The 13,447-nt window shown below is 45.1% G+C and overlaps 1 protein-coding gene across 1 annotated transcript in view; it reads left to right on the top strand.

Annotated features, from left to right (window-relative positions):
- The window catches only part of LOC142578247 (cell adhesion molecule Dscam1-like), a 176,967-nt gene that overhangs the window by 126,718 nt on the left and 36,802 nt on the right, over nucleotides 1–13,447 (top strand). Inside the window, exons 10-15 of the mRNA XM_075687647.1 lie at nucleotides 1,611–1,910; nucleotides 2,788–2,907; nucleotides 3,285–3,464; nucleotides 3,903–4,050; nucleotides 5,000–5,148; nucleotides 9,688–9,819. Coding sequence (XP_075543762.1) covers nucleotides 1,611–1,910; nucleotides 2,788–2,907; nucleotides 3,285–3,464; nucleotides 3,903–4,050; nucleotides 5,000–5,148; nucleotides 9,688–9,819 — 1,029 coding nt within the window. The remainder of the gene's footprint in view (nucleotides 1–1,610; nucleotides 1,911–2,787; nucleotides 2,908–3,284; nucleotides 3,465–3,902; nucleotides 4,051–4,999; nucleotides 5,149–9,687; nucleotides 9,820–13,447) is intronic.

Raw genomic sequence — 13,447 nt, 5'->3', positions numbered from 1 at the left:
TTCCTTTCACCATTTCATTTATAGAGACATCCAATACGCTTCACTTCCAGACTAGAAGATAACAAACGATATTGTGACTATGCTGACCGCTTCCGCGTACCTGCGATAGTGAGTCAATTGCCAGAATTAAAATGCGGGAACAATACCTCTGAGTTCACTAACGCCACTGACGTATATACTGACGAAATGCTTCGGAAAGTTGACAGGATAACGGAAGGTTGTTAACGTAGTTGGCACACCCCAACATTGTAATAAATGAGAGAGCTCTCTTTCTCAGTTTCTTTTTTTTTGTGTGCGTGGCTTCATAGCGTATAGGCTTTTGTTTCTAGCGTAGTTATGGTATAGAAGATTGAAAACCACTTTCATGAAGGACCATGGGCCGCAGACCAGTGAAGTAACGGCGTGCCTATAATTAAAATGCGTACGCGCCGAATTGAGCAAAGCACACACAAATGCAACACGGAGGAGGCTGGGCTCAATCATCGTAAGTGCTTCCATAATGACGCAGCTTTTTTAAAAGCACTGCCTCTCAATGAGCGGCCGCGTAATGGATTGCGCCGCATCCCTTCTGCTGGCGTGCAGCGTGGTCTACTGAACGGGGAAAGTTAATGTAAAACATAGCAAGGAATTATCCAAGCCTGCAGCGAGCTCGATAAGCGCAGCCTAGCAGTGAAGAAGGATCTAAAGTCCACACGATTTCGACACCTGAGTTTACACAGTAAACATGCTTTTGCTAACGAGTATGCCGCATAGCGGGCTCCTGGGACCTCGCCACGTAGTTCAGCGTTTAATTATCCCGAGTAAAATAAAAATAGAAAGCAGAAATAATCTGCATAAGACCATTCTCTGCGTTGCTGAGCTAGTAGCGGGGCGTTATAATGAGGTTGACGTTGCTTACCGCGGTGACGCAATAGCTTCGCTCTGCTGGAATTTGGTTACAGTGATACGCGTTGCAAGCATTCTAGATGAAAGCACCGTTGACGACAGCGGGGGGAAGTTTACTCCTGCTTTACCGCAGTTTGTTTAAGGCACCAGTGTACGGCAGCTGAGATCCGCAGTAACTGAATGGGGGCTTAGTCAGTCGTGGTTGTTGGCTCTGAAGTTATGGCACAACTATAATTGTGAGGATACATATGACCACAAGTCTGAGAAGACAACGAAACCTAGCATTTTTCATTTATGTTCTATGTCATACAGCTTGCCAGTGGTGGGTCACATATCGCAAGCTAAATGGAAAAGGTAAATGTCACTCACGAAAGAATAGAAAGCTATGCGAGTTGGTTACGTTTATGGTGGTGTGGCAGCGCTACACATGTGTATACAAAATGCAAGATGGAACCGGACATTGTGCTGACCCGCACCACGCGCACATACGCCCAGGGATGCAAACGCTTCACTATATTGGCGCTAGTTGAGTGCTTCAATGCTTCCATACATCTATACTCCAAACGTTTTGATCCCGTGGTTATATGCTAGACCCTTCATTTGCAAGTTACGTAAGCCTGCGCGCAAGCTCTGTTCATTACATGATTCAACTGTGCCCCTCCCCCATCCCCTCCCCCTCCTCCCTTCTCCACCTGTTGCCCCTCTTATTCCTCAACAATTCGCAGCCGGGCCACAGATAACGCCATTTGGCTTCCAGGCCAACCTGCACGAGGGGATGCGGGCGGGTCTCACGTGTCTAGTGCACGCCGGAGACCCTCCGATCCGCATCGAGTGGCTACGCGACGGGAAGCCGCTGGTACCGGGCGCCTACCCACTTCCCGACGTGGCCGTGCTCTCTCCCGAGGGCGGCTTCGTGTCCACGCTGACTCTGCCACGCGTCTCCTCGCGCCTCAACGGAAACTACACGTGCCGGGCCGCGAACGAGTACGCGTCAGCCGAGCACTCCGCCGAGCTACTCGTCAAAGGTGCGTTCTTGCACGCATGGTCATAGTTGCCTTAGCAATTTTATCATAATGATGGCCCAAAAAGAGCGCTATCGTGCGTTCCCTTCTTCACGTGGCACCTTTATTGCGCTCTTCCGAGAATGACGCAGCACCAACTCACCCAAGGTTCAACACTGTTGCTAATCATATTTTTGGCTTGCAAAAACATGCTGTCGGGCCCGCTGGTTCACTGTACTTGATAAGTTTACAAGAGCTCAGATAAAGCCCAGACAGGAAATCACCCGGCCACACCGGCACCCGGCGCTTATTTAGGCGTGCCGCTTTTATGTGTTCGGCGTTCTATTCATTTGTCTATTGACAAGTAGTGAATAAAGACACGTCAAAATCGCATGCGACCAGGAACTGACTAGATGAAAATCACTTAGCTTCTTGAATAAATCAACCATCAAAAACCATAAAGAAAGTAGGAAAGATGAATAGAGTACGCAGTCGAACTTATGGATTTGCACCAACTAGGTACTGATGTTCAATGTGCTTATTAAGGTCTCAGTTGAACCGTCTAAGTAATGAATAATAAATAATGAATGAAAGTGAAAATTCAAAACTTATCCGGAATTAAATAAGGCACCATAGTGCCGATAGTACGACACTGCGCCTGGACTTGATTTTCGCCCCTATAGATGAAACTTTAATCGTACAGCGCCGTCATCTCGTCCTTGTTAATTCATTCATTCATTCATTCCACGGCAACAAGTTGGAGAAAATAGAACAATTACATCCACGTTATGCGCTCGAGCGAAGACAGAGGTCCTCGCGAAGCAGAACACATGTCAGTGTCACACTCCCTCTGCAAGGGAACCAGTTAAAGGGTGTGCGTTCATTAATAATGCGCTCGCAGTGCCTCCTGCCTGGACTATGGAGCCAAATGACACGACTGCCGTGACAGGACGCTCGGTTTACGTCGACTGCCAGGCCAGTGGCGTGCCCCAGCCCCACATCCGGTGGAAAAGCGCTGCAGGTGATGACTAAACTACACAGCACGAAGCCTGCTCTGAATAAACTTTACAAGGCACCGAGCTCGTCGACGTGTTTTGACAGTTGTGGCCGTCGGAAGGGAGAATGAAATTCACAATAAAGCTAACGCAAGCTGCTATAAACAGGCAGATTCTGTCACTGCAGCAATTGATCTGCATCGCAAAAAGTAAAAAAAAATAAATAAAAATAAACGAAATGCTGATGTAAGTTAATGAAGCAGCAGACAGCCACTTCACTGGGCGGAGAACTTGAACTTTGAAAGCTACTTCTTATTGTGTTGTTGCTAATTCAGTAGCACTAATGCATTGGCTGCCGAACAAGTGCTGCAAGCGTGACTACACACGGGACACTCCTTCGCAGAGCCTGTAAGTCCAGCGTCGCAGTTCCGCACCATCATCAGCAACTCGCGCATCCACATACTGGTCAACGGGACACTCAGCATCCGCAGTGTGGAGCCCGGGGACGCGGGATTGTATCTCTGCGAGGCCTCGAACGGCGTGGGATCCGGGATCAGCCGCGTGCTGCATCTCACTGTGCGAAGTGAGTTACCGGCGACGCGCTTGCAACTACGTTACCGTGTAGCGCCACGCACATTTACCGTTGTGCCTTTAAAAGTTAGCCTGTTCGGTGCCCTATATTGCTCATTCATGCTATTCAATTACCAGAGCTGGATCTCACTAGCTTTCCTGTTATATAGATGGCGGTGAGGCGAAACATGTTTCAACCATGTAGCTGCTCTGAAAAAGACAATCAACCACAACTGTCGCCGTCTGTCCTAACTGGTAATGAAATTGGTTGATTCAAATAAACGTTAACACTATAATGAATAGTGGCTTGTTTCGTATCGGTACAGAAAAAAAATCATTCCAGTGTTTCTTAAAACATAACATTGATATAGTTCTCTAGTGCATTTGGTCGTTCTTTTCACTGCCTGTTTCCATGGTTTACCTGCCACTCTCAACCTTAATTGCTCGCCAGGTGCCCCACGCTTTGCGAGCAAGTTCACGACTGTCTCCGTGCGCCGAGGCGAAAGCACCGAGGTGACCTGTCCGGCTCAGGGAGACTCACCGATACGCTTCCACTGGCTCAAGAACAACCTCCCACTCAACGTGTTAAAAGAAAGGAGGTGATAAAATTGTTTATAAGTTTTGCAGAGCACCGAAACTAAGGGCTACGTAAATCATTCTTGGAGACGAAAATAGCGCAATAACAACAAGCAGACAGACAAATCTTTTACTTGTTTTGCGCCGTTACGGTCGAATGAGACGCGGGAAGTGCTGTTTAAATATGAAGCCCAGTTGAAAATGACGGTAAAAGGCGAAAAGTGAAGATGGCAAAATCCCAGCTGAAAGAGCCTCAATCTACGACAGCTTCCAATTCTCTTAAGCCTGTTTTTGTAAAAAGAACAAAACTTTCTGTCTTTACTACATAGACCTACACAAACCTATAGGCTTATAAGCCACGGTAAGACAAAAAATGTTCTTTGGATTCCGCGTAACTAACAAGGACGTTTCCAGTGGCGCGTTGTCTTCACGTTCTTTTACTGTCATCCTTGTGACAATTCGACCAGTCTCTGCTCATGAACACGAAAGCCTACGTAAATGTTTATTCGTAGTTTTTCATGCAATGGTTCATTATATGAAAATGGCACGTAGCAGTTTGATAGTCTGTGTCGGTAAACGGACTCAACCAAGAGCCTCGTTGACATTAGGAAATCAGAACTGAATTATAGAAAAAAAAGTAAACAGAGAAAAAAAAAGTAAAGCGAGAGAGACATTTGATTCAATCTCGTGTTTCTGGAGGAAAAAAACACCATACATAAATTTAAAAAAAAATAATTGCCTAAACAGCTGTGATGCTTACGAAAGTTCTGTCGAACTTAGATAACAATACGTGTAGCTTAGGACCGGAATCACTACGTCAAAATTAAGGAGGAACAATAAATCAAGACTAGTAATAGTAAATTACTGCTTTGGTTTAAGGAACTGGGAAATTTAGCAAAATCATAATCGATCACAGCGGAGGACGAAATGCCTCGAACACCATTACTCTTACCTTGCCTCTACGTATTGCAGGTACTCCCGGATGGAAGATAGAAATGGCGACGTCACCGTCTCAAAGATCAGCATCCATCAGGTGGAGAGGTCAGACAACGCTGTCTACACCTGCCAGGCGGCCAACGAGTTCGGCGAGGATTCGACCAATATTCAACTTACCGTTCAAGGTCCGGACGATCGCAGCGAATCATGCTTAGATTTGACGTTTTCGTTAACACTTTTCTTTTTGTACGTGATTAAAATAGGAAGCCTACACACAACCGCTTGCGTGTAGGCTGCCTTGACTAGAGTGACATATCAAAGGAACTTAGACTAGGACGAACAGCAGTGCTACACGTGCAGCACGTGCGGCTGTAAAGCGACTTTCACGTATTCTCTCTTTGTTCGTTCACTGTTACTCGGATTCACACACAAAGCAATTGGAACGCTGGAGGATAACAGATCAATATAGGAGCAGATGCCCCGAGTCATTTAAGAGAAATGACATTCGCGAGGCAGCCTGCGAAAGCGGTGCTTTAGTCGCTGCAGTCTACAGAACTACATCAGAGGCTCTCACAGTGCTACTCGCCAATAGACTACTGCTGCTCACCACTGCGTCATTCTTGTCCATACTTTCCTAGTCAACCAGAAATGCATATGAATAGCTTCGCTGTATTTTCAATACATTTTCTCTCCGTCTACTATAACTACTTTTAACATTTAGTGAAAGAAGTTGGACAATGAGACGCACGGCATTACACGAAAGCGAACTGTGAGAGAACCTGCGCTATCCATGCTAGTAAAATTGTATAGACCAATCTAGAATACAGGATTGTAGAGGGAAAGAAATCAGGATAAAACTCACCCAAGAGGCATTATCATCTGCGCGACTCTTGGCCAACCTCCCCGTGAGTTGGCATGTGCCCATAACTTTAAGTTCATCATCATCATCATTACGCAGCTAGACGCCTGAGGCATTAACCACTGAGCTATTGCGCAGTGGTGCAGTGCTTAGTTATTTGTGCACAGTGTTGTGCACGTAACTAGAAGTCCACAGCCGCAATGACACGGCGTTCTGCGCGTCGTAAATAAAAGGCCTTTAAAAGATACCACTGTCCGCTGCCAGAGGCTGTTGCTGCCGCAGTTAATGACATTACAGTTGGTGAAATTTGATATCTTTAAAGCAAAAGTTTTATCTATAAAGTCACACTAAACGTGAACAACGAACGTTTTCGTGGCGCACATAAGGGTATCCTTGATATTATTTATATTCGAAAGCAGAGAGTACGATTTAACTTTTTAGAAAGGAGGTTGATTTCTTTACGATTAATCTTTAAGTTGACGAGACCTGTTTTGCAATTCAATTCACAGCTTGCCGCAGTGCACCTTCATAGATTAATACAGCGGAGTCAATAAGGCTAAACTCGCTGTTATTGTTTATTTTACAGATCTAATGTTTGATCCATAAAATGTTCAAAAAGTGAGTTCGCCCTATAAAGTCTTCGTTATCGAAAAAAATTTTTGCAAGTGCCTCCAGCGATTTGATTTCGCAATTGTCACTAGGTTTTTTTCTTTTCTTTTCTGTAATTCTTTAGTTTTACACTACTATCTCTTGACAAGGTTAAGTGTCTAGGTTCGTGCGTTATTTCGTTCATATTTCTTTTTTGCCTCGTGCCCTGATTTAGAGTTTGCGCACACGATTGTCGAATTGAACATTTCTTTTCGCTCTGCAAACTCTCCTCGCGAGCGTCGCTGCTAACGACAAATCCAAAGCCTGATATTCGCCTCCTGCGCAATTGGGGGCTGTTTTGTCTATGGCCTTTTCTCGTTTCTGAGAACGAAAGCCGAGGCACACGGCCGTGCGCCTTCCCTTCACAGCTAATTAGAGGAACAGAGAGAGCAATTAATTTGGCTTTATCATTAGGAGCACTCGCACCAGCACTGCCATTCGGTTTTTCGCTCAAACGAGATCTTCGTCGGTACTGACCTAGCGGATATACAACGAGAGAGTGAGATGGAGAGACAAAAGAAGTACCTCAATCTACTAGAAATAAAAGAAAAAAAAATGAAAGCGAGCCTGTTTATGTGAGGCCTAAAACCTGCCAATGAAGGGGCCTGAAGCAGCAGCTCTCCCCGGGTGTACCGACTTGTTTACTTTTGCTCGAACTTCACTGTCTTGCTTTCGTAATGCAAAATAGATTCGTACAAATTGAAATAGTTGTGCGCGATAGATTTGTTTTTCTTTCTCAGTGCTTTCCAACGACTTTTCAACTGCGCACGCAGTCACACGTCGAGAAGTCGCTGAATGGCTCGACAAATTTTGTTTGCCAGGTGGTACAAAGAAAAGGCCTATAAGGTGCTGGAAGTGTACTCGCGAAGAGCTACTTCGATTCGCGTAAGCCTACGCTGTCGGCTAAAGGATTTGCAGCTTTTTTGGGGGACGACATGAGTAAGAATTTTTGCAGTGCCTTAGTAGGAACAGTGTGTGTGTGTGTGTGTGTGTGTGAGAGAGAGAGAGAGAGAGAGAGAGAGAGAGAAATCAATGCGATGGAAAGAGAGGGATGTTAACAAGAAAATATCTCCGGCTGGCTGCCCAAAGTGGCGAAAGAGAAAAGGGGTAAGAAGGGTGAGCAGAAAAATGAAGGGAAGAAGGAACAACAGAAAACTTTATGTGTGGGTGCCCTATCACGCAGTCTGTGAGCATGCCACACAGTCATGCACAGTGTTAATGCCTGTACAAGGTCGTCACACAGCGTACAGTGTCACACTGTCCAACTATGTCGTACAATCCGGTGTCTATTAGGTAACGCAGCAGTGCTTTTAGAGCGGCTCGCACGACCGTCTGCGTAGGCTGATGGACAATAATTTTGCTTTCTGTGGGCGGGCGCTTGTCCAGCTGGTCAAGCGCGGAGGAGAGTGGCTGCTCTTTGCCGGCGAAAATGAGGGCACTCCCAAAAAAAGCTGCGAGGTCATTTGGCTGCGGCCGCAAGAGGTCACAAATTTGGCTATTGGTCATTTTGATGGTAAAGTGGTACGCATCTGATTATTATATTCTGAGCCATAGACGGACTAGAAGGGGGATATCATGCCTTGAGAGAACGCACGAAATACGATGCCGTATGTTAACATCCAAGGATGTTTGTAAATTCGCCTGAATTCCACTGATGCCATGTTAGGTTACGCGCTAGTGCTATAGTTTCTATCGCGAAAACGTCGCTAAAACCATCTGGGGCTGAATTCCTCAAGGTTCTCTTGCGAAAACGCTGTTCGCCATTAGTTGGAAATTTTCACTAAAGGTATGTCCAGCATGATGATTGACTGGCACCCTCTATTTCGAACAGCTCTAGTTTAGGAACTTCATCACACGGGCCCTGTGTTCCTGAATTTCTGCGTAAAATCAGGTCCCTCAGGATTTAGTAGCTTGTGTCGACGTCATTTAACTCTGGGTTGCTGGAGAATGCCTAATAGTAATAAAACTTCAGTGTGTGATATTCTTGCGAAACTATGTCTTTCATCAACATCTTGATTAAAGGCAGATATCGCGATGCCACGTCTTCACAGGAGAGCAATTTCTTTTTGAATTCATGCACGCTTGCGTGTTCTTGGAGGCCTATATTTGTTTTCATAAATACTATAGTTGCACCTGAAGTGTCAGTTAGCTCCAAACAATTTAAGGAGCATTAAATAGTTATGGGCTCCGTTCTGCTTATATTGGAAACTAAACGAATTAAACCGTGTTCTTATTGGAGCCTCAACGCGCCTATACTTTCTAGCCAAAACACAGCATTGTTTCGTTAGTTAGTATTCGAGTTGATGAGTGGCCAGGGAATCGGTATACGGAGCTCCACAACTAAATATAGCGCTCACGTCATTTAGCTGCTGCGTTCCCTGAAGCACTTAGGCGTGGCCCCAACCGAATTTGTAGCGACACTGGGGCGCTAACTTTACACGCCCGCCGCTTTCCGTTTACTCGTGAATGAGGTCTATAGGGATAAAAAAGGTACAAGCTTATGATAACAGCGCAAGGATGTTTTGTTGAATAAGTGCTCTATACCCAATGGAGACATAAAGCAAATGTAATGCTCTTAGTTAAACAAACTAAAGTTTCCGCATGATATTTCACATTACTAAGATAAGTTTGGGAATAACTTGAAATGGCGACATGTGTATGAAAACTGCCGATGGTAATCGCAAAGTTGGGGATAAACAGAGGTAGGGAAATAAAGCAAAGGCAGCGAAGTTAACCATGGGCCCGCCCTGTTGGCTATCCTAGATTTGGGGAAAAGGAAAAGGGAAACGAAAATAAGAAGGAAAAAGAAAATAGAATTGTGCTCATATCCACAGGTACATAGTGTGTCATACCCACAAGTGGAGTCCAACGGCTCTAATTACAGAGCCTTTTTGAACTTTCAGAATGCCAGGATTGCATTCAAATTTAGAGTTTCTTTTTATTTTTTTTATGCGAGAAAGCAGCCCTCGTCGAAAGAAAATGTAAATATGCACAGTTGAATGTAGGGATTACTAATTATGTTAGTTTAAGTGCACAATAAACTTACGTTAGAAATAAGACATGCGTTTTCAAATATTCGGGAGGAAATACATATTCCTGAATATTTCACGTTTATCATTACTTGTCATGTTGCACCATCAGCCGCTAGTCGGGGTAGCAACTGGTTCGTCCATGCATATTTTTGCCTTCTGCCTACACTTGACTATATACTACGCAGACGTGCCGGACCCACCGGGAGATATTGACGTCCGAGAAGTGGGTAGCCGCACAGCCCGGATCACGTGGTCCACTCCATTCACGGGAAACTCGGCCATCACACAATACGTTCTCCACTGGAATACGATCGATGGTGAGCTGAGCACTTTGTTATATGCAGTGCGTACGGCTGTATTTCTAGTATACGACCACAAATGCATCTCTTGTTGTGCTTTTAGCCTAAATCATAGATCGTTGGATACTGGTAGGATAGCCTCTGGAGTTGTAGCTTATGTAAAGCTTGCCAAAGTGTGTCGCATAGTCATGTGATTTTTAAGTACTTGGGAATTATGCTTCATTATTGTGTTTGACATAGCAACACGTTTGATTCGCTACGACTCTTGAACACCGGGTATTCTCACTCGCTGATGAAATGGTCGTATAACCAAAAAAATTGAAGTTGCCTTGCTGTTTCTGTTTCCAAACATTGCCACAATATCTTGCTGCCCTCGAAGGTAGCCATGTGCATACGAGACAGATGACAGCGTTTATAAAGTAAAAAAAAAGTGTATTCAAACGTGTTTCAAAACTTCAGAGATATGGTCTAATAAGAGGGAGTGATATACGTTGGTGAGAACAGTTGTGTGCTCCAAATGTGTGAGCATTCCTTATAGTGCGCTACCAAATCGTTGCGCCATTTTCCCTATAGTAGTTTCCGCCATTGCTTCAGAAGCTTCCGCGACCTTTAGTGAGAGAACGGTGGGTGGGTTTCTCCTTTTACCGCTTCTGAATATAGGGCAATAAAAAGTGACGCGGCGATGTGGAAATGGTACTTTGATATTTCACCTAGACATTTGCTTCGATGCCTTGCCCAACTGGGAGAGTAAGTTCATATGAAATAAATCCCTAACAGCGCCATCAAAAGAGAAGCTCGACGAGAGCTGGCAAAGCGCCTTGTTTTTTTTTCTCTCTCTCTCGTTACGTTTCTTGCGTTACGTCAGGGCAGTTGAGCCATAAACTGTGTTACAGAAACGCGCCATCAACTCGTAATGCAGTCCCTCAGATGTCAAGTTGATAGTACCTAATGCGGCACAACACAGAATGCATTTTAGAAGATCAGTGAGGCTGTGATAAGCAAAACCTTGAGGGACATTAGTCGATCATGTAGAAAGGCATCGGCTAAGATAGACAGCAATGCAGATAACTTAAGGATGACGGAACTGCATTTCGAAATGGCGAAAGCTGTTCAGTCACAATATTGAGGCATCGAAAAAAGCGTCTCTGCCTCTCTTCTGGCGTCGGTATTCATAAAGGTTGTGCGGGAATGGCACCTAAATACGCGGCAAAAAGTGACATGCCCGACCACATTTTCTAACTGCGAGTGCTCTCGATATAAGGAGCGGCTGCTGTTCTTTACTTCAGTGGGTGGGGCGCAATATTGTTTTTTATCTTTGTGTAGATTTGAGAACTTAATACAAGAATATGACTTTTAAAAAACTCAAAAGTGAAGTGTTCAGAAGCATAATGTCTTAAGAAGGTGATATAAAACTCCGCTAAAAGACAACGAAATGTTGCCAGAAATAATTGCGGTGGCTCGTTTTCGAAATTTCTCTGAACAGTTTTTTTTTATTCGTTGAAATTATAAAAGAACCAATTGAGCCGCCCCATGACGGGGACAATTACTCCTTTCCAAATAACATTAATAATTATGGACGGTCGCTGCGAATCACCGAATCCGAGCAACCCGGTTCCGGAGTCGTTATGGATCCAAGTGGGAGATACCTTGCTCCAACCGAACAGCCGGCTGCTTTTCCGAGTAGTGAGATGGAATGAAGCGAAAGCTGAGAGGAACTTTGATAACGTATCCGGTGCCGACACCCATAATAATCATCGCCGATGATAACCGCCATCGCGGGGAACAAAGTGAAATGCCCTCTTCGCTAGCGCCACCTCGGGAAAGGGTGGGGTCACGTGACGCCAATGCAACCGCATTTCTCCGCTGCTGTGACGGGAATACTGGGAGCGCCTCTCGGCGGCTCTGACCTGCGGCCGTGTAACGTAAAAAAATGTTCAAATCTCTTTTTCTTCCACTCTCCTGACGTCAAATTTACGTAATCGCCGACGCAAGCACCCAAAGCGGGCTTTGAAAAACCCAAACAAACGCGCTCTTCGTTTATACGAAGTCACATGGGTTCGCATTCAAAACGGATAGCATCGCCTACCTTAAGATGTCTGTTCTTTTTTTGTCTAATTGGCTGAGAAGAGGCGGGGAGTGCGCCCAAGTTCAGAAGGCTTCGGTGGTGCTGAGCTGGCGCCGTGAGGGTAGGTAACCTGATGTGGAAGGTGGTGCCGGCGTATGATCGATATTAGCCCGCTTTCTCTTGCTTGGCTTGCGTGGCTGATCGAAAATCGCGGCGGCGTCCAGCGCAAGGTAAACAGGTCGCTATAACGGATCCTCAACAAAAAGAGTTGGCAGAGTGATGACATATACTTGCTTATGAAGGGCTCGTCAACGTTATACTGTCGCGCAAGAACTTTCATTATACGCAAATAAATCTTTTTTTCTCCTCGGAAGCTCCTCGCATCTAGTGTCGAAGCGACCGGTGGGCCACCACCTTCTGTTTCTTTCTGAACACAGCAGTCGCTGGCAATTCCAAAAAAAAAAAGAAAAAAACTTTTGTTGGATATATCATGCGTCTTGCTTCTTCGTGGCGTATACATGCCACGTTGACGTGACGTCGCGTGACGGACAGGCCACAGGTCACCGTCATAGGTCAAAATATTTCGGTCACCACCCGAATATTTTTACATAGGGCTAATGGCGAAAAGGGCATACGATTGGAAATATACTTTTCGCATTGTTCGTCGTAATTACACCCAATCATTGAGTACACGCGATATCGGATGGAGAGCTTTCGCGATTTTCATGATGTCGCGTGAGAGACAGGCGAAGTGGGTATGTCCCGAAAAAAAAATGATTGACCGATCGTGGAGGGCTAATGGAAAAAAAAAATCGAATAGAAAAACTTTGGAATAACTTTACGCTATAGCGCCCCTAGAAACAATCGATCGGAAACAACCATCCGCGTGCCGCGGAAGCCCTTCTTTAAGACCAACCGAAGAAGATCGGCTCGATTGCCCTAGAAGTTCGAAACCAGCCATCCACAGATGCTACTGCATGTGAGTAGAAGCTTTAGTTAAGCGGTCCTGTAAATGTATTCCAACTGACGGCGATGTTTACACAAATGTGTTTACTTTCATCGTATGGAACGTGTAATTTCACGCAATGTTTATGTTTATCCACCACGAAGGTCTCAACTGTTTTTCTCACGCACGTTTGGACGTTTATGCGCTAAACTGCTCAAAAGCGACCGCGCAATGCAAACTCCAGTTCTGCGGTTTCGCAGTATGAGACGTTTGCACAGCGATGTCACAGAAACGAAGGTTACATATGGTATTCGTCGAGGGAACAATCCTGATAGCAGGCATACGCACAGAGAATAAGCCTGTCTCGCTATATTTAAGTACTCTGAATCTCTTGGGTCAAAGTCGCTTTGCTATATATATAAGAAAAGAAATATCACAAGTACACGGAAAAAGAACGGAATCAGTTTAGGAGAGTAAAAGCGGTCTCGTGTAGCCTTGGACACACAAAAGAGTACTGAGGCAGAAGGCTAGGACAGTTGCACCACACACTATACTGATAGAGTATTGACGAGTGTGTGTGACCATTTGATTCTTAGTTAATTCCCGGTTTTAGTCAAACTTCGCTTTGCTCAGTC

This window comes from Dermacentor variabilis, chromosome 4 (genome assembly GCF_050947875.1).
Source record: "Dermacentor variabilis isolate Ectoservices chromosome 4, ASM5094787v1, whole genome shotgun sequence".
Taxonomy (NCBI): domain Eukaryota; kingdom Metazoa; phylum Arthropoda; class Arachnida; order Ixodida; family Ixodidae; genus Dermacentor; species Dermacentor variabilis.
Note: the sequence above shows the minus strand (reverse complement) of the source record. Positions and strands in the feature narration are given on the sequence as shown.